This window comes from Aythya marila, assembly GCF_965140915.1.
Source record: "Aythya marila genome assembly, chromosome: 1".
NCBI classification, from domain to species: Eukaryota; Metazoa; Chordata; class Aves; order Anseriformes; family Anatidae; genus Aythya; species Aythya marila.
Window position 1 is genome coordinate 126847156 of NC_139042.1, and position 27219 is coordinate 126874374.

Below are 27219 nucleotides of genomic sequence, written 5' to 3' on the forward strand. Positions count from 1 at the left end.
GATAGAGGTCTTGCTCTAGTTTCTGTGGTCAGGTGTCTCCCAAAGAACTGAGTATGAGGCAGGTTTCTAGCTCATCTTTCATCTTCTTGTAGGATGCTGGTTTCTGAGCTGTGACTATATATGAACCAGAATTTGGAACAGGGTACACTAGTAGTAGAGTATTATTAAATGGGAGTGTTGGCTGCACCAAAGACAATAGTCTCTACATCAACATTTTGACCCTCTTCTGTTCTTTATCAAACATGGGCAACATAACCATGTCTGCACACAGAAGACAACATGGGAAACACTATGGAAATATGTTTAAATCCCATGGTCACAAACCACACTTTTTCAGTTTCAAACTCCCTTTATCATTACTGAATAAGGACTAATTGCATAGCAGTGCTGTGGTTGCTGTATGGAAAGTAGTGCCACAGCGCTCTCTGTGGCCACGGATTAAAGTAACCAGGAACAATTCTTACCAAATAGTAAATGACAATTTTCCTCTGCTCTCCAATAACATCTGGTGTGAAGACATAGTGCACATGGACCTCTGTGGGGAAGCCACAACTTAATGTCTCAGGCTTGGGCTCAATTTTGAGGAAGCTGTTACTGGGGGAGTAAAACCGACTTATGCTATGCAAAGCATGCTCATATGAAGGCGTGATCCAGTCGCTGTCATAACAGTTCAGTTCAGGTTTATGTTCAGCCTGATAAAGGAGAATAAAAAGTTCACAGCTGACCAAAACCAGGTAACAGATCACATAAATATGCATGGGAAAAATCTGGTTATGTTCTATCTTTCCCATTCTTAGATGAAGTTAAAGGGAGATAGACATAGAAGAACATGCACAGGAGACAGAGAAGAGAGGTGAACTGCCAAAAGAATTGCTATATCTCCTGTTTGGCAGAAAGACTGATCATAGAATCATGGATAACCCATGGATAGATAATTCCTCTGCTGATCAAGAAGAGAGAGAGGCTTACCCCAATCTCTCTGCCCTGTCTCTGCCACTCACTCGGATTTCCAGGGAGGCTTCCGTGAAGGTGGTAGTATCAATGGAAAACCAGGATTGTCCCTGTTCATCTGTAGTGTAGTTGCCTTTGTAACTGTCTTCATTCACAGAAATTCTGATAGTTTCATTGGCAATGGGAGCATCAGTACCATCCACGAGCTTCACCTAGTAAAGTAAAAGCAAACTTCAGGTTTTAGACTAGAAATAGAAAACAATTCCCAAGTCCTACAAACCCTTTCCCCTTGTCATCCTTGCCAAGCAGGGTGTTTCTTATGGAGAAGAGCTAAAGAGATGAACGTGGAAATGTGGAAATGTGCAGGTGAGTCCTAAGTTGTCTAAGGTAGCAGATCTTCATCAGCAAAACAATCTGATTGGCCCATGGAAATTATCTGTCAGGGCCTTGAGTTTTTCAATAGGTTTTAGTATCATCTCTTCGTCCGGGAACTATGAGTTCAGGCTTGTGCCTTGCCCCAGTCTTTGACTAGGCTACATTGGAGTTAGATCTACACTCAGCTTTCTCCTGCTGTTCCCATCTTGTTGACTGGAATTCCTTGACTGAGCTCAGCCCTGACTTATCACCTTATGTTATCTGGTGACTACTGGCCTGTTGGTGGAAACAGGTACTGTCAACACTCCTGCTCTGCCCAGTCTGGTTGATGTCAACTAGTGATGATGTCACTACTCCTACCTGTGTTGTGGTCACCTTTTACTCCTGGCTCACTTTCCTGTGTAGAATAGCCCATTCTTGCAGCTCCCTAATGTTATTCTCATGTGTCAGAACAGAAGGCCTTCTATTATGTAACTGGTATGACTGCTGGAAAGTTCAGTGATGTGTTTGTCAGGGTGCTCTGACTGACACCAATTTGCCTGCCTAAGCAGAGGCAGAGGAAGGTGGACTATGTCTTCTGCATTATGTTCTGCAACACACTGCTGTTCCAATTGATGGGATTATGCACCGCTAAGTCTGCTGTGCCATTCACTTTCCAAGGTCTCAGAAGTTCCCTACCATCCCAAAGAGTGGGATCCCTGGTCTGTAATAAGAGTCCAACAGGTGGAAGCTGACTTTGCTCATGATGGATGTGATTTCACAGGAGCCTGTTCCAACCATCTCTATTCCTGAGAAAGAGCACAGTAAAGAGGGATTATTAATGAACTGCAACATTTATAGACATGTCACTCTATGTTCCTCATCTTTTCCAGGCCCTCCTGTTGTGGCGTGCCATCACTTTGCCATCTCCATATGATACGCACCTGTGCCATCTTCTGTGATCTTGCCTTGCACCTCGATGTTCATTTTATATCCGCTGCGCTGGAGCTGAAATATCTTGGTCCTTACTACATCAGAAACACACCCACGAGCATCTGCCTAAGCAGGTGGTTGGAGAGAAAATTGGAACAAATTTGGTGCCTCGTGAAACAGGAATAGGTATTACAAACCCAACATGCTTAACTGCTGTTCACGTAATCCCAGCCTCATGTTCTGGGGTTGTCTCCAACACCAGCACTTGTTTACAGCCCATTTCCATGTGTTTCACACACTTATTTTCTGTGTTGTGAGGCTCTTCATACTTAGTTCTCCAAGCCATGCAGTGGTTTCCTTGTTATTTCCCTTCTACCTTAGCCCTGTTTTTCTTCCTGTTTCTTCCATTGTCTTTACTCTCTTCATTGTTGTCCTTTCTCTCTTCTTTTGTTTGACCCATATACTATACTGCTTTCTTGTCTTCTCCTCCTCTTTTACACTCTTTGATCCCTGCCAGTCCTTTCCACAGTTATAAAATTATTTCCCAGATTCTTTCCTTAGTTTGGGGATCAATACCAGGGGCCTCATAGCGGCTAACTGGAGACCTGTGACCAATGGGGTAAGGATTTCATCTGTGGGGTTTTCTTCATCATTTCTGTTTCCAGTTCAATGACTGACCTCTTAAGAATATCCTTCTGTTAGAACATCTGTTTTTCCCTTGACAGAGTGTTATCATTGATGTTCTACCAGCTCACAACAGTCATAAATTTGCCCTCCATTAGACAACATTGCCCATTACCCATAAGGAAGACCCCTACATTTTAATCTTGGAACTCACCCGCCTGACAAATTCTTCACACACAGCTTCTGAATCTTTTCCATAACAATGTGAACCAGAATGAGAAAATTTCCGGCACACTTGGACATTCACCAAACCAGGGACAGGTTTCCCATAGGTGTACCTATTAGAAAGTGTTAAACAATATACTGGATGATGCCAGTCAGAGTCACATTCAAACATAGCTCCTTAAGAACTTCTGTGGATGACTTTATAAAATTTCTTCTCAAAGCCTAACTAATCTGATATTTTAATGATGCTAGTGATTATCTTTCCATCATTTTGGTGGTGAGATTCTTACATCATACATTAGAATCTGTTCTAGGTGGGAGACATCTGCAGAAATGCAGGAAAAGATTGTCTGTATAAAACTATTTCAGCTGGGATTATTCCTGTATGTCAAACTGTTGAGGGTTCAATGAAGAAGCAGAAAGGTTGAACAGGGGCTCAGGTGGATCAATTTAATAATTAAAAATTACAACACTGGGTTTGCACAACCTGCTTAAGTGATGTCTGATTTGACATCTCCAAGGTTCAGGAATGGCAGAAAATCTCTAACTGCAGAAGTGTAAAATGAGAAAGAGAGTGTAGAGTAAACTGGGAGGAGAGAAATGCTGCTTGGTTTGGCATCATCTTTTAAGGAACACAGAGAATCCACTTCTCATTGTCTGTTAAGGCCAAGTAGCAGGCTCAGAACAGATAAGGTGGAACAAACCTGCACTAGATGTCTTAGAATAGTATGAAAAGCCTTCCCAAAGTCTTCTTTCTGTGCTCAGCAGAAAGGAGGAATGAAGTAGGAGTGAGAGATTTACTACAATTCTGTGACTCACAGACCACAGACAGACACTGGAAGTTCCTTATCCTCAATAGTGATCATCTTGGGCAGCTTCACCAGGACCTCATACTTGGGCAGCACTAGATGGGAGAGAGAAAGTCTGATGAGAAGGATGAAGAGTGCGCAGAAACCCAAACAATCAGCTTAATATCAACCATCACTTCTGTGTGGTGTTCAATACAGCTCTGCTACTCCTTTCCTATGTTTTTACAGACTTCACCACCATTTGGGTTTAAAGGGAATTAAGGACTGTTCTAGCCCCTACCTTCCCTCAGCACATGCTTGTGAGATCCTGTTGTCATCAGACAGCCGTGTAGACCCCTCACATATGCCTATTCAGAGGGACATACCGGTGCTGTATGTTGTGTTTCATGTTTCAAAACACATAATTTGAGCTAAGTCTTGGAGCAGAACATTCACCACCTGTGTCATTTAACACCTTGAAACAGCTCAAATCATTGATACTCTCTGGCTGCTTCTTACTGTTCTGGAGATCCCAGGCTGCTGTTAGGCTCACTGATATGTAGTATGTGAAACTGTCCTCCATGTACATATGTTTCTACTGTGTCTAGCCATGGAAAATCAGTTCTACATTTTCAAGTGGATTAAGCAGCAATAAGGCCTGATATAAAGAGTGTCAGGTAAAAAGCATGTTTTACTCCTCAGTATTAATCACAGAATCATTTAGTTTGGAAAAGACCTCTAAACTCATCAAGTCCAACTGTTAATCTAGCACTGCCAAGTCAACCATGTCCCTAAGCACCATATCTACACATCTTTTAAGTACTTCCAGGGATGATGATTCAACCACTTCCCTGGGCAAACTGTTCCAATGCTTTACAACTGTTTCAGCGTAGAAATTCTTAATATCCAACCTAAACCTCCCAGGGTGCAACTTGAGGCTCTTTCCTCTTGCCCTATCACTTGTTGCTTGGGAAAACAACCACCTTGCTACAACTTCCTTTGAGGTAGTTGTAGAGAGTGATAAGGTCTCCCCTGAGCTTCCTTTTCTCCAGGCTAAATAAACCCAGTTCTCTCAGCCACTCATTAAGTTACATCCATCTTCCTGTTTTGTATCCTGCAACACTAAGCCCCCCCAGCTACTCAAGCCCAGGACTGCACTGAAGTATACAATGGCCTGCTTCCAGGCTTTGTACCTGAGATTTGATTTGATTTGATTTTTTTTTTTTTTTTTTTCCCAGTACAAGAGAGTAAGACAAAGGAGGGTGTGCACCTCCTCAGCTCAGTGATTCAACCCCAGGATACATTTCCTCAAAAGACTCTACCTAAGGTGTAACAGAGTTAACAGGTGTAGCAACAGGGGAAGTTCATGGGGATAAGGCTAAAGAATGAATAAAAGAAAAACTATTTTAGCATGAAGCTAGGAAAGGCATATACATCTTTGTTTTGGGGAGGAGGTCTGAGACATCTCTGTGGGAGGAGGCACAGCCCAATTGTCACCATGGCAGGCTGGAGCCTGTAACCTGGTTTGTGTTCAGATTATTCACCATGTTCATACTAGCCACAATGACTAACTGCAAATCAGATAAGCCAGTTCCCAAGCATTTCAGATACAGTCTTCTTTGGTTCTGCACTCTGTGTTTTCCAGAAATTGCAAGTTCTGAGCAATGTGCTGGGTGTTCCAGGTTTTATACAGCTGGGGGAGCCCCAGGGAAGACCCAGCACAGAGCACAGGGCAAAGAGCCACCTCAAATGCACACACAAGTTTTAATTGCAGAACTGGGGGGTTCAGATGCAATTTTTGAGGTGGAGATCACAAGCCATAAACTAAGCAACCACCTCTGGTATTTGGCAGCTTCTATGGTAGTTCCTCTGAACTCCATTGCCTGTGTATTCAGAATCCCTGTCTTTTCCATGCCATTCCCAGGAAATCCCAAAGGATTGAGAGGCCATGGTAAAAGACATTTCTGTCAACCCTGCTTGCAGCCCTTCCCTTCTTTCCTTACCATATTCCTCCACACTGAAGGAGTGCTCCACATGGGAGGTAATGCTCTTCTGCACGACTATTTTGTAGGAGCCTTGCATGGGGTCAGAGGTGAGAGGGAAGGACAGTTCTATAAGGCCGGTCTCCAGTTCCACTCCTTGCCATTGGTATATACGGTTCCTCTGTGGATCCTGCAGGTGAGAATAACTCTAAGTCACAAGGCAGTAAGTTATGTACATAAACAGGGCAGTTTGGTGCAGGATGCTCGCAGGGACAGAGCAGTGGAGTGCTCAGGAAATATACATCCAAGCTAGGAAATGCCTAGCTGTAATTACTCAGTAATCTGTGAGGATGTGTGACTCCACGAGCACTTACCTGTCAGTTCTGCATAGCTACCATGAAAGAAAGCAGACAGTTTATAACTCTGGAGGTCTTGTGTTCTCTCCTGCTCAACAACACTTGCATGCTTACAAAGTATGGGGCGCAGAGGCTGGGAAAGACTGACAAGGTAACACAACAGAAAGATGGACAGCAGGAATAAATTGAGCATGAGAGGAAAGGAAGGAAGTTTCATTACAGACTTCTTGACTTGCTTGTACAAAGTTTTTTTTCTGTGCCTGGAGTAGAGTCTGCTTGAGAACCAGTGCATAGTCTGTTGAGGAATGAGATATGGGACTGAGAAATCTACATGTTTAAGAGCCCAAAGTTTGTGGAAGGGTGGGACATGGGGGAAGGAACAGGGAGAATATCAGAGGAATAGGGAAAGTACATCCCAGATAAGTGCACCCAGCTGAGACCTCTCCCTTGTCTCTGGCCATTCCTAATTCTGGGGCTGAAACCTCATCACTGTAACAGCTGAGTATTGCTCGCTGTGAATTGACTGTCAATAGGCTATGCTCCAAATTCATCAAGACAGCCACAAATTTCTCAGAGATGTCACTGAACTAATGCAATGGTGCATTGAAGCTTGATGTACCCTTTCTAGGCCCCTCAGCAGCACAGTTAATGTTTACAGCCTTTCATTTTCTGCTTGCTCTATGCATTGTACCTTGACTGTCACTAAAACCCTGTTTACTCTAGATAGCTCAAGGTAAGTAACTGCTGATTGGGTACATTTACTTCACTGAGATTTTATCCCTGGGCTTAGTAAAAATGTGATGTGAACAACGTCATAGCTGGAGGTCATCAGTCGGAGGGCAGCAGAGCCTTGCTCCCAAGAAGCACTCCCAGGCGTAGGGAAGGCACAATCAGTGAAGTGTCTGTGGCTCTGACCAAACCCTCTTCATCATAAAAAAGCTCACCACATATTTTGAAGAACACCACTTGGGCATCCTTACGGGAGGAATTCATAAAATGTTTACAGATGGGCTTGTAATCTTGTTGCCATTTCTGTGATGGATTTATGGGGAAAGCCTGAATGTCAGTTTGTGTGTTTTTCCCAGGAAGTCTTTTTATTTTTTAATGACAGAAGCAATGTCAAAATAACAGGTCAGAAATAGTCTCATCCTAATATCTGCCTTTGTGGTCGACTATAATCAGTTAGCTATGTTAAGGATGGAATGATGAACATTCCTTTCCTTAGCCCTGCTAACTTTAAAGCTGTCACCTTCCTTCAGTATTGCCACCCTTTTCTTTGGTCCAGTCCAAATTTAATGCAAGAATGTGGTAAACTGTGGTGGATCTGATCTGGCCAAAAAAAAAAAAACAACCAACCTAACCAACCAACCAAAAAACACCAACCAACCAACCAAACAAAAAACAATCACAACCAACAACCTAGGGAAAAACAAATGGTGAATTTGTTGCCAGGTGAGTTTCCCAGTCTATGTCTATAAGCCCCAGTCTTTCTGTAAGAGTGTCTCACAGATGTCTGTGAAAGCTGAACAGCAGTGCTAGACTGAAAAGGAGCAGTAAGGAAGGGAGAGGTGCTGGTGGGAATGGAGGACAAGGCCTACACAAGCTGGTTTAAACAATACTGACAAACACTGTGCATCACAGGCTGGAGCTGAAAGCTATCCAGGCCTTACTGGTATTTTCAAACAGAAGCTTTTCATGGTACTGGTACAAGAATGGTTATGAAATTATTAGTGTTTTTATACAAAGACATATAGGATTTCAGGAGGCTGTGCATAGGCTTTCTTTCTTCTTGCTCATTTCATGAAATTCTTGTATTCAGGGGACTTGTTCCTTTGGGGCACTGCACCCAGGAGACAGACCTCAGCATAAAGCAGTTCTGAGATGTTCTCATCCTCCTGTCCCACACCATAAGTTTCTTACCCTGTTTTCTTCCACTATTCATAGACTGTCAGTAGCCCACCAGCTCTGCAATTCTGTTCTGGTTGTTTGCTGAGATGAAGGGAGAATAAGAGCACTCTGGCAGGAGTGTAGAAAAAAAGAACATAGCCTGTTTGTAGCCCATGCTCTGCTCCCCCTGTTGTGGCAACACTCCCAGCTTTAGAGAGAGAGAGCGCAGAATGGAGACAGGAAACTCAAGCCACAGGGAGCACTACTAGGACTGACTACATAGGATTCAGGATCACACAAACCAAATTGAGGATTGTGAATGCTGGTTTCATATCTGTTTGTGCTGCTGTCATGACTTCAGGGTCTATCACTGGGTCCTTCCTATCATTTTTCTGCTAGAAGATGTCTCTGATAGTAATTGGAACCTCTGGTTACTCAGCTGAAATAGGGGGTACCTCATTCACTGACAGAATCATCCTTCCCTCAACTTTTGTCTATCACTGAGGTTCAACTATAAAATATTAATAATAATAATAATAAAATAATAATAATAAAAAAAACAGGCAGGTTTGGGATGATAGGGGATATGCCTACTTACATAATTTTATTTCTTTAATTTTGCTAATTTGTTTAATGCAGTTTTATGGTTTCAGTCATACTTGGCAGACAGAGAATCCTAGCTCTGCTTGGGAAGAGGAATAAGCCATTCTAATATGACCTCTAGGCATGTGTAATTCTGTTCACAGCATGGCTAGTACTCATTAACTATTTTGGTGCTACAGCACATTCCTCAATCAAAGAACCATTGTCAGAACTTATTTTGATGCCCTACTAATCAGCTGTCATTTACACAAAGGAAAAAGGTCGTGCACCCATCTCTTTTCCCTTGCACTTCAGCCTACAAATACCACTGCTGGGGAATAATACCTCTGTGCATTCATATTCTGCTGAAATAACATACATGTAGTTATCCACTCACCTGAATATAGACCAATGGAAACTGTGGGGAAAGAACAAAGGAAAATCAGAGTTAGAAACACAGGTTGCATGCAGATGGAAGCAATTTCCTGATTTGAACTGAAGGGAGTAAAAACAACCTCGTAAGAGGTCCTCTGAGTTCTTTTCTGTACTTGCTCTGCTTCCTTAGTTCTTGATAGATAAGGGAATCTCTCCTATAATATTTTAGAACTCCAGCTTTTTGTCTTACCACAGTATGAATATGTGATAAAGTAAGAGTTTCTGAAGAACTGTATGAGGATCTGACTGACAAATAAGCTAAAAGGTGAACTACACCAATGACCAGTTTCTTCAAACTAAGTCTTTTTCATGCTGCTCTCTGTCTCTAAGCATGTGGTTGCACCCGCTGCCAAAAACATCTACACATCTGTCACTTTCAATGGAAATTGTCTCACCCATTTTTTCTCTAATGAAATCCCTGCCTACATGCTTGCTTATCCACATACATTCATTTGGTAATCTGGTTCTAAACATCTAAATCCCTTTGAAAAAAGGGGTGAGGTTTCTCAGTCAATGGAGTCAGATGAATTGTGTCCCAGGACCAGATATGACATATAGGATGGATCAAGGATGGTGTAAATAAGAAAGGATTATTTGCTTTAAATGCTCTCTTTGGTGATTCTGGATGAGGATAGTAATGGTATTAACTGGGAATTACACCTTCTGGTTAAAAACAAGGAATTATGTCTCTACCTTCTCATTCAGTGGGTGGAAGTCCTTGTCCAGAGAGACGATCCGAAATAGAACTGAAGAGTGTAATGGAAAAGAAGGAAATTCCACTGTTAGATTTTTAGCCATTACCAGGAAATGTCAATGTTTCAATAACTTATAACTCAGGTTCACTTCAGTGTTCAACAAACTCTGAACTGAGATCCCTAAGTTATAGAAACAACTAATTTAGGGTCTCTCTCTTTCAGATGGTGATAGATAGGATAGGATAATCAGTTCTTGGCTTAAATGAATTGTCCCTTGGGGGTGCTTGTTCTGCTCTGTTGATTCAAGTGCAGCCATGGGAGACTGTGCTTTGAAGTCATCCCACATTTGTGCCTCTTTTTGATTCTGTGCCATCTGAATAAGATGCTCTGCCTGGAGGATGGAAAGCAGCAATGACAAAGGTACCACATGGCCTAGATCTCAGCTGAAAGAAGTAAGATTTACTGTTGGCTGTAAATCCCCCCATGAAGAAGTCTGAAAACTTTAATGAAAGTATGAGTCCTCTGAGGAATGAAGCTCAGACGTTTTTTTGCTGTCAGAGTCAACATCAACCCAATTCCTTGTACCTGTCTGTCCGGGCTTGTAGATGGGTTTGTCTGTCTGGACAAAGACCAAACTCTCAGAATTCTTGACCAGCATTGACTTGCGGCTTCTGAACTGCTGCGTCTCCCCCTTCACCATCACAGTGAGAAATGCCACTGATGTGCTATTGGATTTTGGGAGCTGAGGAAAATGAAGAGAATTACTACTTCAGTGATTCATCTCATTGGACTGAGCCCTTGGAGGACAGAATATTAGCTAGGTCTAAAACTTCTCTGAAGGAATGCCAAAGATACAGGGCCAGAAACAAGAGTAAGACATGACTTTCTGATGTGAACTTGGAGGGCTCATTGAGGGAAGTGATTCTCCACTTCTACTCCTTACTAGTGAGACCTACCTGGAGAACTACGTTCAGCTCTGAGGCCCACAGTTTAAGACATGGACCTGTTGGAGCAGGTCCTGAGGAGGCCTATAACGATGATAGAGAGGGCTGGAGCACCTCTCCTATGAAGACGGGCTGAGAGTTGGGGTTGTTCTCTTCTCCATTTCCTTGCATTTTCACTATGCTTCTTCAGCCTGTCCTTCCAATACTGGAAGCCTTTCCCTATCGTCATCTATAAGCTTTCCTCAAAGAAATATTAAAACTGATCTCGCTCCATCCTATGATTTATTAAAATGAAAATCTGCCCAGATTCATTGTTTGTCGGTGGTACTAGTTGCTTACACTACTCACCAACCACCATTATGTAGGAAACAATTATGAATATGACCCAGATGGAGACAATATAACCTTGTGGACTTTACTTTCTTTCACCACTTCACCATCTTCTTTGGTTCTCATTCCACTTCATCAGTATTTTTCCTCTGAGGCTTAACCAGATCAAACCACGATGGGTTATGTTCTACTTTAAAGTCAAAGTTCTGGGATGAATCATCCCAAAAGAGTTCCCTAAGCCCTGCATGCACAAAAATATCACGTGGGATACAGAATTTGAGGAAAATTGATCCTCATAAGGCTATCACAGTCAGTTTTCCACATCAAATTCTTTTTTTGTTTGTTTGTTTGGCTTAGCTTAGAAGCCTCTAACTGCAGCATCTTATTTCTCATCTCTGAACTGTTCAGTAATACTACGCCTTAGCAATAAGCACAAAGGATCAGCCTAAAGGAATTAGATACTCACAGAGAAAGGGATGCAGGTGAATATATCCTTCTCCGACACCACATCATCAATCAGGCTCCTGTTTTCCCCTTGATACTCAAGCGTGGCACTCAGTGTCACAGACTCGTTCAGATGGGTCAGCTGAACGCAGACTTTCTCAGGAGCATCGGTGTGTATCAGAAAGGGCAGCAGCACCATGTATTGCCTAGAAAGGGGGGAAGCAAGGATCAGAATTGTGAAGTGGTATTAAGAAAACAGTATTAAATGAAAGGAAATTAACTAATCAGCAAGCCTAATCCATTACTATCTCTGTGAGCTCCAGTGCATATACACATGAACACATACATTTTATTTTGGGTTTATACATGTTAAATTGCCTAACTAATTAGCCTAAAAGCAAGAAAATGCTTTCAGTAGAGGAACAATTTCTATGCTAATAGACAGCCCTTTATAAAGGCTGTTTTGTTCAGCTTCACAGCAGGGAGTAAGGATGGCGTGAAAAGTTCCAGGCTGTTAATTGATTTTTGTGTATCCCACAATCTCTTATTGAGACTCAAAGGCATTAGCTAAAAAAGGTTGAAAATTCAGCAGTTACAGGGTTGAAAAAACCACCTACTTCTGTGGCTGCTCCTGTTTTTGCTTATCCAGGTTTCCAAACCCTTCTCACGCTGAGCAAAAATGTGAGTGCTTGCAGTTTGTGACCTTATTAAGATGAGCACACAAAGGATTTCAGAGAGCAGTGGTTTATTGCAACAGAAGTGCACTTGCATCTTCAAAGAGCTTTTGACAAAGGTCCCTCACAAAAGACGCATAAACTAAGCTGCCCTCCAATAAAAGGGATAATTTTACTAATTTTTGTTAATAAATCCAATTATTAATTCCGATGTGGATTAAGTGTTTAGAAGATAGGATGTAAATGGTAAGAACAAATTGTGTATTTGTACAGCAGAAGCAGGTCACCAATGAAAATCTTAAAGGTCTGCGTAGGGACCCCTGTTGTTCAATCTACTTCTAAGTGATCTGGGAAGTAAAATTTTTCTGATAATTATCCAGAGTAAGAAAATGTTGAAAAGTTAAAAACTTGTGAACTAGTTGTGAAAAACTTTTATCATATTGTGGGACTATAGCAAAAATGTCAAATAAACTGTTCATTAAGGGAAAAGAATGATTCAAGGAAGAAAATACCACCCCCACTACTATACCCCCAATACTATCATGTATATCATGCATCACTAAGTGGGCTATTACCACTAAGAAATGAACTCTGCTAAACACTCTTCTAAAATTTTCATTCAGTGATAAGTGACAAATGGCTTGGAAGGAACTATCCTTAAATCTGTGATCGTAAAGAAAGAAATAGAGGACAAACCAGAACACACAGTTTTGCCAATGTATAATTGCATCCACATCTCGAATATGGTATGCTGTTTTCTTCCCATTTCAAAAAAGAATTTAGAAGAAAGATTCAATGAAAGATGGTCTGAAATCTGGAATAATTTTATAGGAAGTGACACTACAAAGATTAAGATTCTTTAGCCTGGAAAAAAAGGAATGAGAGAAAGCTTATGCACAAAGGATTCCTAAAGTATGGTTTGTTCATCAGCTGTAACAATACACGTACTAAACAACACCATGTAAAAACATTAACTGACACTTCATGAAAAATAAAATGAAGCAGAAACTTCTTCACTAAGGTGCAAAATTAAATAAAGGAATCTAATGGTAATAGGCACTATAAAGCCCAAAGTATAATTCTGGTATGACTAGCCGTGGCTCTTGAACCTTCTGGTGTTCTCACACAGTCCAAGAAGAGCAAATATACCCAGACTGCATCATATGATAGACAGCAGCTGACTGTCCTTCCCTAGGTAAAGAACAAAAGGAGCCAGCAGGTACTACTGAATTTGATAATTAGGACCCTACCTGCATGTGCAGCCAAGTGCAGACCCTTAGAAAGAAGCTGTCACTCCCAGCTGCAGGTAACTCTAGGATATGGTTTGTGCCCTATGGTCCCAGTTACATTAAGTTTGTTATGAGACAAATTAAGGCAAGAAGACCAGCTATTCTTGATAGGAAGGTTATCAAAAATGGCCTGGGTAAATTCACTGTTCAGAAGGGGCTAGAAAACATAGGGCCACAGATGTAATCCCTGCTACAAGAAGACCTTGAATTTCTGATAAATAGAAGCTCCATAAGGGCAGAGCAGCTGGAAAACTCAGGCACAGTACCTGCCTTACTCCTCTATTCTGTCCCTCAGCACCGATCACTTACCACTTCTTGTGTGATGCAGGGCCATTTTTATGGACCTGGTATTCCCTGTTCCCTGTGTACATTCAAGCTTTTCAGTAGCAGGTCCTGGTGGCAATTCAATCTGAAAGGTATGTTAATCGCTGTATGGCAGGAAACCTTGGGTCAGTACTGCTAAAACCACTTTGCCATGGACCATCCACTGGGGCAGGGTAATGTGCACCTTACCAGATGGTTAATAAAAACACTTTGTAAAGGTCACACAGTCACAAGTGACCTAGGAAAAAGTATGGTGGTGTACTAGCAGCTTTGCTGAGGGATGGAAATCATGCCCAGGGCAGCAGAATGAAGAAATGGTTACTTTCAGGACTGAGTGTATTTAGACAGAGCTGATGTGAGAAGTGTAGAAATAGAGTGGTCTCCCTTCAGACCTGAGGAAAGAGATAGCTGGGTACATTCCGGAGCTACATTATTGCCCAGGCTCTGAGCTTTTGGGCACTTCTAAAAGTGCCCAACTTCTACTCTGAAGGCAGTGGGACCTAGGGAGTACCTCCATTTCCCTCAAAACCAGAAAATGGGATAAAGCATAGTAAGAAGTCAGCAGGCACCTCTGGCCACTATTTGCAGCTGCAGAAGCAGTGAAAGGAGGGACCTCCAGCCACCCAGGGAATGACTTGCAGCTTTTGATTATGCTGCTTGCTACACCACTACCCTTCCTCCATAGCCTTCTCACCACAGCTTCACTCTGCGTCCCCTAATCTAATTTTCCTTGCATCCTGTCAGTGGCAATGTGACTGCAATGTCCAGACTACTGAAGGGACAGTGTGACCTAGTTCATAGGGAATTTGGCTTTATTCCTCTTCCTGTTCACTGTTTCACTGAAATTTTGGCCAATGCACAGAACTTCCCCCTACACCATCTTCACGGTCTTTGAAACAAGGTTATGAAATACGCTGTTTATAGACCTCCCTTCAACTGTTGTGAGATGTGTTGGTGAAAAGGGCTAGATGAATTGAAGTACTATGAAAGCTTTAAATAGTCTGGGTCACACAGTCCATATATAGCCATTCCACGACAAAATGCTTCTGGGCTACCAGAAGAGACCTCACCAGCTTCACTGCCAGCAAGGTTGGCAGTATTCTGAAAACAGAGGCAGTGACTCCATCAGAAGCAGGCAACAAGGAGGGATAAGGGACCCTAGAGAAAGTGCCTGACTCAAAAATGCTAAGTTTGTCTATACAGAGGAGGTAATACTCTAGCTTAAGAGGGGCTAACTTGGAATTATAGAATCCTAGAACCCACGATTCTATGACCCTCGATACTTCCATGTGTCAACCCTCAGCTGCTTCCTGGAACAAACATTCAACCAAAGAAACTACCAAGTTTCATCAGCTCTGTCAATCCATATCCATATCTGTCAATTCAAGTACTATCATGGGCTAGCATTTTTGGGTATCTTAAATATATTCCCAAACATTATATACTACATTGTAAAAAAGCTTATATGCACAACCACATATCAGTATAGGTGAACAATGCCTACTGTTGAATTCTTCCAGAACAGATCCAGAGTAAGAAAAAAAAATCCTACTGTCAGTATGCTGTAGTATCATAAATATATACATATTTGTTTGTTTGTTTGTTTGTTTGGAAAGGACATGTGGATGTCTCAAGCCAACATCCCTCCTGGAAAAGGAAGTTGCAATGGGTCACCTGTTCCGATGCTGCAGTAACATTATGAGTAAGTTTTTTATTTATTTTTTAAATATCTAATCTGAACTTTAATTGTGTCTCCTGTGCAGATGGTCACTTCTGAAAAAGAACAAGCAGCAACTGCTGCTCATCAAAGCTATCTCCCTGTGCAAGATGCAGAAAGCAAATCTTGGTTGGAAGCTTCATTTTGATTTGACTTGGAGGTCTTCAGTTCTAGGATAGCTTCCCTCCTGTGTTATACACAGCATCTGATCAACCCTGCAGCACTTGGTACCAAGTGTGAATGAGATTCATTATTCTCACACCTGCCTAGCAATTTACTCAGACCGCACTGCCTACCTGTTCCCTGACTGCTTACTGCACTCAGCTCCTATCTTTGTTCTGTCATCCCAAATATACCTCTCTTCCTCACACCTTTCTCAACCCTTCCTCTTTCTCCTCTCCCAAAATGATGCTCAGTTTGGAGAAAAAGAGCAGCATGTTGCTTATGCGAGGAAAAGACCAAGCAGTTTCCATCTGATCTTGGGCAGGGATGCCAAGAGATTACTGTGGAGACACTGGAGAGCTTTGCCTGACCCCAAAGCAGACTTGGCTAGCTTATCTACCCCAGAAGCAGCCAAATAGGGCAGGTGAATGAGGGACTGATGGTTAAGTGTGAGTCAAAGGTCCTTCAGTTTTGAGCCAGTCACCACTTTACCTCTGACCACACAGTAAGCAACAGCAGTGTTGCTGCACCTTCTGCTACTACAGCTACTAGTGCTCATGCATTGCTTGTGGGCATGAGCTCTCTAGCAAGCATCACAAGACCAGCTTCAGAACCACAGAGGAGAGAACTGTGGGACAGCAAGAGGCACGCTGTGACAGCAGCAAGAGTCTAAAGAGGGAGACTGCTCTGCCTGAGAGAGTAGAGGCTGCGGAACCCTCTCTGGCAGGTGAGGCTGAGGTGAGGAGACCAGGCTGATTTGCCCTTGCAGAGCTTCTCCATGGGGCCCTCTGCAGTGTGAGTGCTGCAGCCATGCTGCTCACCTGCAGAGCCCCAGCGTGGACATCCCAGGGGAGGGTGCCAGCGCCAGACTCCATGCTGGCGGAAGGGAATTTAGGTCACAGATCCTCTTTGGGAACAAGCATGTCTAATGCTGCCAAGAGAAACAAACTGGGATGAAAGAAACAGGAGAAAGGGAACAAACCAGCTTGAAAGAAACAGGAGAACGCAGAGAAATGACTCAGTGACCAAAACAAGGATACTACAGGAAAGGTAAGTACATGCATACCCACAGAAACCCTAGCACCTGAAGATTTTTAGGTAAGAATATATTTAGGCAGAGATATTGTGCTGAACCAGGGCTGGACTAGCAGGGGAGTACCGGGGGGAAAAGGCAACACTGGCAGAGATGTGCAGGAAAGTCAGAGCTGGGCTAGTAGTGGGATGCAGGGTAGGAATGGGAGAAACTGGCACGGCTGTTTGGAGAATGACAGAAAGGAAGAAAAATGACAGAAGAAAAAAAAAAAAAAAAAAAAAGAGCACTAAGACCTCCCTCCCCCTTCCATTTGTGTAGCTTACGGTTCTGTAGTGGGAGAGGTATTTCCAGGGAGGAAGAAGAGGAAAAGGAGGAAGATGTTTGGTTTGCCAAAGAGCCAGTCCTTCCCCATGGTGCAGAGCAGGACTGTGGTGACTCAAGCAGACATCCAGTCTGGTCTGGTGCTGTTGTTTTTGTGCACCTTGTAATTCCCCTCCACTCTCTGCTGGGTCAGCCCCTTTTTAACTGCTCTCTGCAAACAGCCCAGGGGCTAGAGGAGATAAGGGCTGAGGGCCAGGACCCATCCGGAAATGGGGAGAGGCGAGAGGCATATAAGGAGGAGCTGGAGCAGAGGGACAGTATTTGGCTAGAGACTTTCAATGTGGGGGAAGGGTGTTTATTGGACAATACTTATATTAGAAATCTTTGAACCATTCATACCCTGCTTTCTTTAACCCATCAGAGATCCACAGTCTTGGGAAAACGAACTGGGTTTGACACAAGCTTGCTCCCTGAGGGTGGCATCCAATCTCAGCACTCCGACATCCGGTAATGCCATCTTTTGAAGTCAAAAGCTGTGCTTATAGGTATGTTACGATCAAAATGAAACCCACAGGGAAAAGCATTGCTCATGTTACATTAACAGAATACTGCAGTAGTTTGCTGACCAAGCCCCTAACAGGGCTGCTAGGTTAGACAATTAGCCTGTCAGTTATACAGTCCACAGTGAGGTGGCTGCAGGTCTAGATATGGAAATAAGTTGTTTCCACTGTGAACATGCATAAATATTAGGCAATGCCATCAGGTGGCATTCCTGCCCCAACCCCAACATGGTGATCATCTTCGATCATTCTGTGTTGCCTGCTCTGAGACTGCCTGGTCTGGGGTGAAGATGTTCCAGGTGCTCCAGGTGCCTCCCCTTTCCCTTTGCCAGATTGAGAGCTGTGCTGCTGTGAGTTGCATCCATAATGAAAATCACTCAGAGACAGCGCTGCTCACTTGGCTTGGTTGTCTGTGAATGTCTGGTTGCAGCAGCTTATCCAGAAGTTGAATTTAGTAAAATAAATAAATAAATAAATAAGATTGCTACATTCCAGCTGGTCACAGAAATGAAATATTCAGTCCAAGCTACCAGAACTCCGTGAGTAGCTTGACTTTGTGGGGTATTTGTATCAGTCCATGGAAGACTGCAAAAACTGCAACTGTAGGGCTTCAGCTTGCCCTGCAGTGCTTCTGCAATCAAAGGATTGGTCGCGCTCTTGTTAGAGATTCAAGACCCCTGTGAAGAGCCCTGTTTTGTATGAATACTCGGGAGAGAAAATACTTTAGCACAAATCATATTGCATGTGATTATATGAAGCCACATTAGTGGCAGAGGTTCTCTGATCTGCACAAAAGCACTTATAAGATCACAACAACACTATTGGTTTGTCTGAATATTAAACTTTGAAATATAGTGAATGTTAAGACTGAATGTTAGTTTAACTACATAGTGTGTCTTGACTCTTGTGCTGACAGAAAACTGCAGGGAAGAACAGTGCAAAGGATAAGGAGAAATGCCTGAGGATTAAAGGAAATTTAAGAACTGTGTTCAAAAATCAGGCACGGTCTCTCATGGAATAAAATTCAACACCTTTTCATAAACCACAAAAATAAGGAAAACAAACAGGAGGCAGCCAGTGTTGGGGAGAAATGTTATATAAGCGTAATGTGAAAAAGAAATGAACACACAGTCATAGAAACCAAAAGATTTAGCAGATTATCAGCTAGAGATGGAAATATTGATAAAATCTGGTTGTGTAACTACAAAGTAATAAAAGCCATATGGATCCTTCTCCAAAAATGCCCCCTATTGTCTGTCCTCTCCCTCCCATTTCCGTCTTCTCCAGTAAATAACTTGTGCAAAGTAGCAGTTTTCAAAGCAATTGTGTCCTGGATATTTGTTGGAAAACATGACTCACCCCACGTGTTCTGTTTTCACTCAGGATGTTGTGAACTGAAAACAAAAAGAAAGCAGAATGGACACGTACAGTATGCTTTAAGGATGAGCATGTAAAACTAAAATTCATAGATCTACAGGACTATCAGAAGTGGGGATTCAGCGGAGATCCTGCTCACTGTGATCTTTCTTCTACTCACCTATTTCCCATCCACAAAACATCTGTTTCTCAGTCCCCCAGGAACCACTCAATAGGTCTCTGACATCCTGCTGCCCACCTTGCTCCACAAGCACTGACTGAGGCAGTCTATCTGGTACCTATCCCATTAAGTGCAGAACAATTGAACTTGTATTTAGCTTGAAAGCTTTTTGGTTCTTTTTCATACCTTACTTCTTCCAGCAAGGGTAGCTGATCTGATAAGAGATATCTAAGGAAACAAACCCAAAGCAATTTACTTTAAATAAATAAATAAGAAGCATTACAAGAAAAAGCATTTGTACATATTAATAGGATTAACAACAGTACCCAGAAGGATAAAAAAAGGGTTTATTATTTTGTGGGAGACAAAATATTTCACAGGCTGTAGTGAAGAGAAGCTCCTCTAAAACTTACTAGGAAAACTCAGAAAGCATGAACATTATACAAGTCGCAACGTGCAGATGAAGGAAGATATTCAATGAAATGAAGGCCCATAAAAAGGCTTCATCATCTGAACTTCAAATTAAACTGAAAATATTAAAGCAAATAAAGATTATCCACTTTAGCGGCCTGTTGAATATCTTAATTTGACAGAAGGCTCTGGTGGCAGATTAACTGCCTTTCCTGAGTGCAGACATCTGGGCTGTCTAATATAACTCATATAAATTTCTGTGGTGTCCTATGAACAACTAAATCTATTCAGGTATGTAAAGGCATCAATGAATTACCCACATTTTAGTGTGCTTTGTAATGCATTGGGTTTTATAAATAGATTGTGACTAACTTTGTGTGATGCAAGGCAAGACCATTGGTAGTGCAAGCCCTATATGAAGTAGGGCTAATCCACCTTTCCCAACTTCTTATAACAAACATTACTTCTATTTATACTTTTTGTCTTGCCTTAAAAGAAACCTATGCTGTATGTTGCTAAAAAGACTGCGACCAAAGTTGTTAACCCTATGGTATGAGAAATCTGCAGTGCGTCAGTCTGATGTTTACAGAGCACAGTGGAATGGGATCACTTGTTAAAATCCCGCCATTAAATCCATCCAAGGTAATCAGTGAATAATATTAACAATTTTTAAATATATAACCATGAAACTAGCTGTTTCATGTTGACAGATATGGTTTTGATATTACAGAGAAATGAAGACGGTCCCTGATGTAAAGAATGAAAAGCTATTACATTTGTATTTCTCAGACTATTGCACAGAAAGGGTGGGGAAAAGCCAAAGTATTTACAAATGTGTCTGAAAACAGCATATGAGATAATTAACAATGCTATTTATGACTCATGTCTTCTCTTTTCAGATAAAACTTCACCACATAAAGTCATACAAAATGCATATAAAACTACAAATTTCACTTGATCTCTCTCCGTGATTTTATAATCCAGGCTCCCTTTCTCCTCAGATGAGATACAAGCACCTCTTGAGGTGGTTCTGGTGGTCCTAAGGTTGGTGTTCAAGGCAGGTAGCATCAAGGGAGAGACAGGCTCTTATCTTAGGCAGTGGCATGAGCAGAGGCAGTGGGCCAAGCTGTGTCCAGAGAGACTCTAACTGAACAGACAGAAAAAATGCTTCCTCCGAGGGTGGTGCAGCAATAGAACACGTGCCCAGAGGAGCCACGGGATTGCCATCCCTGGAGATTGTCCAAACTTCATGGCACAAAAGTACCAGTACAGAAAAAGACCATGGTAACACAGCATAGGCAAGTCAAAGATTTGATTTCAAAGATTTGTACAAAGATTTTTGTACAGACCAAAGATGTGTCTGTAAAGATTTTTGAGACAGAGGATGCTACAAGAAAGCAGGACAAGAAGTCCTGATGGAGTATTAGGCAAAGAAATAGGATACTCTTATGGTTAACCCTTTCCCATACACCTCCACATTGCACCTTGGTGGGCAGCGCAGTGTGTCACATTTACCCTGTTGGGTCAGGAAAAGGGGTAAAAGCCATGATGCTGGAGAACAGGTTCCTTTTGAATTTAGGATCCTGCTACAGAGCCTGCCCTGGCTGCATTACACCACTGCACTTCCCTCATGTTTTGGAATACCCTGCATTGGACACAAGTGATTGGTAGGGAACAGGACAAGTCCTAACTGCACAAGGACCTTGCCTAAGGAGCCAGAAAATGTCAGGAGAGCTGTGCATTCCAGATCTAGCTGTGCATCTCAAACTCCATGTATAGGACTTCCTAGAAGAGTTTTACCATGGCATAGGCATAAGGTCAGCAAGTAAGCGTGGACACACCTTGCCTTGACCGGAGGGACAGCAATGGGAGGAACAGGTTTCAACTAATACCCCAAGCCAGTAGGGTCTAGAGCTTATCACTTCCAGTAAAGTGAAGTTGGAAAGGCAAACATGTGGCGTGGTTATGCAATTGTTTCTGGTAATAACCTAGCCTTCACCTCCCAGTGGGTACTGAGCCAAAGAGTGGGAGGCTGAGAAAAAAATGTGCAAGGTTAGGACTTTGTGGCATGCACACAGAGCCCTGTCAATACACAGTATGGTGATTTTTATTCCCTCCACCTCTGCCTTCTTTGTTCATATTTACTCTATGTTCACTTTCACGTAAGAATTCTTCACTCTCCCAGCTGCCAGGTTATATACACAGTGTGAGAACACAGGGTCCAGGAGCCCTCCTGGAATCATGTTCTTAAGAGAGGTTTACCCAGCACTGGAACCTTTGGAGCAAGGAGCGAACAACTCCAGGACAGGATCAAAGGGCATCAGAAAATTGGTGTGTTGAGCTTGCAAGAAGATCAGAGAGGGGAAGACTGAGAAGTTTCCTTGGAGGAGGCTTGTAGGTCCTGTATCCAATACGATGCCTGGCTTAAAAAATTTCCTGACCCTCAAAAGGTGACCCTTTAGGAAACTGATCAGAAAGGAGTTATGTCTTGCTGTTGAGCTGCAGGACTAGCTGATAAAATTTTTCTTCTCCATTTGAAAAAAAAAAATAAATTGAGGAGATACAAAACATTTCATTTTAACACTGAATACACAATTTCAAATTGTACATGAGTGAGAAAGAGAAAAAAATATATTTTTTTTTCACTTGTTCCTCAAGAAGTCCTTTTCTGATGCTACCCTTATCACAACCATTGGTGCCACTGATGTGATCATGCCACTTGTCTGATGAATCAGGTGTCAGGCGATGCACACATGGCAGTACCTTACTAATTGCCCACCAGGAAGGTGGCAAATGAACTCAACAGAGGAATGATGAGAGAGCAAGGCTGATTTGTTTTCTCAGAGCATTTTGGCACATCACCACTCCTTGATAGAAGGTTCCTCTTGAACATTTCAGTGAGTTCATTGGTCATCACTCACACTTAATATTTGACAGAGGTGATCAGGAGAAGACCTGAGTATCAACAAGTAGGGAACAAGATCTGGAAAACAAGAGAAGTCATACAGAGTTCTAGTTGTGCCATTGTTAACAGCTTGGCTCTATTAACTTGTGACACTGCAATCACTGGAATCACAGAGGATTTGAGCCAAATGATGAAGCATCCAAATGCCCTGAACCAAGGATTCTTTTTCTAAATGAGAGCACTGGGTAAGCAATTGAGAGACCTCAGCAAGAGAACACTGCTACACTGAAGCTCATCTTTCTTGGTGAGATACTTTTTCCTTTTTTTTTTTTTTTTTCTCTAGACTTTGCACCCTGCTGCCTGCACTGTGGGTGAGACCTATGGTCTACAGTAAAAAAGTGTATGTTCAGGTTCCAGAACAAATGTGGTCATTAGAAATGGTCACATCAGCCTTTAGCAAACTCTTCACTGTGAACTCCACATAAGCAGCAAAGCAAGTCCCATGACACACATAAACTACAAAAAAGGCTTAAACACAAAGGGAAGCATGACTGAGCACTTTAGTCAAAGACATTCTCATGTGATTATACTTTTGTTATCCCATTTTTTCTCATAAAAATCCAAAGTTCAGAATAGCTTTTAATGCATTTTTAATAGAGGCATGGATAGATCCATAGAACATACATAAGCTGCAGAGCAGGCATGAAGGCACTGGCAGACCACTGCAGTGAATTTATTTCCTGTTTCTTGCAGCATTTCTGACAGTCCACAAACCTGTACAACAGTTTCTGCAGATACCTCTATCTGTCTCTGTTCTCTGATAGATTTTGAAGCTGTGCTGTGCAACACTGAGCACAGTAAACCAAGTGCACCTTTTGGGACAGTGGGCTTGATTTTCTGCTTGGGGAAACAGTTTGCCTAGCATGTATATCTTGCCAAAATGAAAGTAGTTCTGACCTTTTGAGACCTATAACACTCTCTGAGGTGCTAGGATTGAATGATATAACACTTCAATATTATTGGACTAAGAAGGAAGAAATGACATTCAGTCATTTTTGCGTGTTCCTGCTTTACCTAGTGAACAACTAAGAAACTTTCTTCAATTTTGTGTATGTGCCATGAAGCATATAGCTAAAACAAGACACCCAGGTTTCAGAAATCTGGGAGTTGCTGGAATGCACTTTAAGAAATACTGTTGTTCTTTGTGTAAGCAGGAGCCAAAGAGAACATGGTTTATATGTAAAAATCTGGAGGAAGAGTCTGAGCATGGGATGTTTATTAGATCTGACTCCAACTGGCAATTAGCTCTTTGAGTCACCAGATAAAATCAGGATATAAATATTACATTTTCAGTATGCAGAGGAAGAGTCTGCAGTGGGAAATACGCTTTTGATATTTTAATAGTTCAGGTTTGGCCTAAGAGAAAAAGAAGGCTCCACAAGAATGATAAAAATGCAGGCTTTCTTTCTTTCTTTTCTTTTCTTTTTTTTTCTTTTTTTTTTTTTTTTCTCCTCTTTTTCTTTTTTCTCTTCTCTTCTCTTCTCTTCTCTTCTCTTCTCTTCTCTTCTCTTCTCTTCTCTTCTCTTCTCTTCTCTTCTCTTCTCTTCTCTTCTCTTTTCTCTTCACTTCTCTCTTTTTTTTTTTTTTTTCAGGACTTTGTTTTTTCCCAGAAAATTATGTTTGCCTGAGCACAATAACATGTGGCTGGACCTGAGGGCTTTTTTCATGAGTTCCATGTGGAACACTGAAGTCTTCGCTTAACTAGCCTCAAATTCCCCAGAAAAGGGATATATTCCTATATCCACATCCACTCAGCCTGCTCTCCTTTTCAGCCTTGTTGCTGTGATCTCTTGCTTTAATGCAGTCTGATGCTGATGTAAATCAAGCCTATTTGCTACAGTTTGGAGTGTACCAGGACAGCAAAATTCACAGCTGTGCTTGCTTCCCTGCCACTGCCAGTGAAGTTTTAATTTTGTAACTCAGCACAGAAATCTGCACTCTACCCAAAGCAATTTCATGGCCCACAAATTCCTCTTGTCTGTGAAACTTAATGAAATGCCTTTTTATATAACATTAGTATCATGCAGATCCTGGACAGCCAGCCCTTCACAATTCTGAAAATCACATATGGCTGATAGATCCTGTGAGTATTTGGGTAGCCTGCTGCCTGTGGAGACTCAGACATCTGATTTCTTCAGGATTGAACTCAGAAGCACAAATCATGTTGTTTCTCTAATTGCGTAGCTCCTTTTGGGGAAAAAAAATAAATAGTTTGAGAAGGGTGATACTCTGTGCTGACATGCAGATTCATTTTGCCTGAAAAAAAAATCCAAGTCTCTATTTTCCACACGCATCATTAGCAAATTAACCACTGAAATGGATCCCTTTCCCAGTTCCTTTCAACATATATACAAGCCGTCAGCACTTCAACAGTTCTCATCTGCACTTATATTATTATTTACATGACAGGTCCTTTTTTCCCCCAGTCCTCTCCCCCCTTGTCTTCTGTCCATTTTGGTCTTCTTTAAAGTAGATTGTAAGCTGCAAATCACTCTATCAACTTCGGAGTCCACTGAGTTCAGCATGAAAATACTGGCCACAGTTTAAATGGTGCATGGCATGCTAAGAACATCGTACAGAATGTTGTTAAACACGCTTGTTCAAAAATGTCAGTGTCCTCAACATACATAATTTCAGGCCTAATTTCTTGCAAGTTTTACACTTGACACTTTATTTGGGACTAGCACATACTTGGGACAACTCTCTAGGCCAGGATCTGTTAGGGAATTTAATCAGTGATAGGATTTTTACTGAAATTTTTCTGATGGGGGAATGTGCATGCAAAGGAGCTGGTCATGCCCACTGAGACTGCACCAAGCAGCCCTAACTCCTGGCAACGTGTCAGGCCAGGAGCCAGCAGTGAGGCTGGTGTGGCGGATGGTCAGCCCCCGGCAGCACAGCCCAGTAGCAGACCCAATATGACCCTACAAAACACCACAAATAAACCAGGCGGCCGGACCTGGTTTCCAGCCAGCCTTCTAGCCCACTTCCCAACCATCCACCAGCACCGAAGGTGATTTTTATTTCCGACACTGCGGCTCCTCGCTGCCCTGCGAAACCTGCTTCTTGCTGCGCGACCCAGTGGGGCCCCGAGGCCCCCTCATCGGGGCTTCCTGAAGCGCTCGGCGCCGCCATGGCGGGCTGGGGCCCGGCGAGGAGCACGGGCGCCGCCCGGCGGGCGAGGGCGGAGAGAGGCGGCCGCTGCCTCGCTCCGGCTGTGGCCCAAGCCCGGCGGCCCCCAGGTGTATTTTGCGTTGTTGCCATCTGTGCTGTGGCTCTGTCACGGTTCAGCCCATGAGCATTTATCCAGCCCTCCCGTGCGGAAAGCACCGCGGCTCCATGTGTAGCAGAGCTGGGCAGAGCTGAGTGGGCGATGAGGAGAGGTGCAGGGTGGCAGCGGGCTTGTGGCTTGTATCAGTCCAGGGCAACATGCTCGAGGCTCTCACCATTTCTCTTGGAAAAAGTCTTGGCCAGTCCGGTGGACTGGATGGCTTGGCAGGGTGAGATTTGGGACTAGGAGGAAGTAGCACAGTCACGGTCATTATCGCATGCTGCCTGGTGCATCTACAGCATAAGGAGGTACCTGCCATGCATGCATGTCCCGTGATGTGGGACCTGAAACCTGCCCCTTTCTTCACTCGCTGTTCTACTTAGCGCAGTGCCAAGACACTCCATGATGTCTGTACATAAAACCTTACTTTTAAGTCAAAGGAGCAGAGTCAGCCCCTTAGTGGGGCTGGGGAAAAGTGTCAGGCTTCTCAATAGCCACGTGGAACAGGGACTAAACTTGACATGAGAGGCTGGGAGTGTCTGAACATGCTGCATGTTGCAGTAGTTACCAGTAGTTATCAGCTGCAGCTGATAACATAGGAGGCTGAATATCACATGCGGGACAGAGATGCTTCTTTCTTGTTCCTCTCCAGCCAGCCACCATAACATGTGGATTGTCATTAAACTGACTGTTCTCTGATACCGAAAGAAAGCCAATACCCAGTGTAAAAAGGAGGTTTATTGATGAAAAAGTATACATGATTATGATACAGATCTGAAGAGATATGCCATGAAGGGAAATAAAGAAACAGCCACTAGTACAAACAATATCACAGACTCCCACTGTGCTTAGACAGGTGAAAAGGCCCTTTCTGGGACTTAATGACAGAAGAAAATAGGGTGTTTGATCAATTGTTGAACATACATCATGATCCTGTAGGGGAAAAAAGAAAATAACCTTAATAAGAAAACAAAACAAAACAAAACAAACAAACAAACAAACACAAACAAAAAAAAATCAAACAGCAGGTACGGGATATAAAATACACTTTCAGGATACTGAATAGGCAGCCCATTCTGTGTAAAGCAGATAAGAGCTAGACCAAGGACTGACAGCAAGCTCTGCCCATGCGCCAAGAGAATTTCAGCAGATAACAGCCAGCATAACTGCTACACTGAGCAGCACACAGACCTGGACCTACCCTACAGTAAGACAGCATTGTATATCTAACTAGTCAACACACCACCTCCATGGTTGATGTCATCTCAAATATTTTCCTCAGAATATTCATTAGCTGGCCAGGATGTGGTTTCTTAAGTCCATGTGAAACATCTTGCTTGTGCCCATGAAGCACAGGCTTTGGAGGGGAGGCTTTCAAGGGAGGCTGTAGGTAGAATATAGTTTGTTAAGCACTGTCACTTTTGA

At 42.6% G+C, this 27219-nt stretch overlaps 1 protein-coding gene and 1 long non-coding RNA gene across 2 annotated transcripts in view; one reads left to right on the forward strand and one right to left on the reverse strand.

The window, feature by feature from the left end:
- LOC309873940 (alpha-2-macroglobulin-like) overlaps positions 1-17198 on the reverse strand; it is a 40276-nt gene extending 23078 nt beyond the window's left edge. Inside the window, exons 1-12 of the mRNA XM_082751756.1 lie at positions 17053-17198; positions 11553-11736; positions 10398-10554; positions 9811-9863; positions 9080-9100; positions 5879-6047; positions 3907-3991; positions 3077-3200; positions 2250-2364; positions 2005-2114; positions 1002-1163; positions 465-692 (exon numbers count right to left, since the gene is read on the reverse strand). Coding sequence (XP_082607882.1) covers positions 465-692; positions 1002-1163; positions 2005-2114; positions 2250-2364; positions 3077-3200; positions 3907-3991; positions 5879-6047; positions 9080-9100; positions 9811-9863; positions 10398-10554; positions 11553-11736; positions 17053-17141 — 1497 coding nt within the window. The 5' untranslated portion in view covers positions 17142-17198. The remainder of the gene's footprint in view (positions 1-464; positions 693-1001; positions 1164-2004; positions 2115-2249; positions 2365-3076; positions 3201-3906; positions 3992-5878; positions 6048-9079; positions 9101-9810; positions 9864-10397; positions 10555-11552; positions 11737-17052) is intronic.
- Positions 16219-19705, forward strand: LOC309873941. Its single transcript, XR_014316765.1, has 3 exons — positions 16219-16746; positions 17472-17595; positions 18994-19705. It is a non-coding gene; the product is annotated as an uncharacterized lncRNA (long non-coding RNA).
- Positions 19706-27219: the final 7514 nt, after the last annotated feature.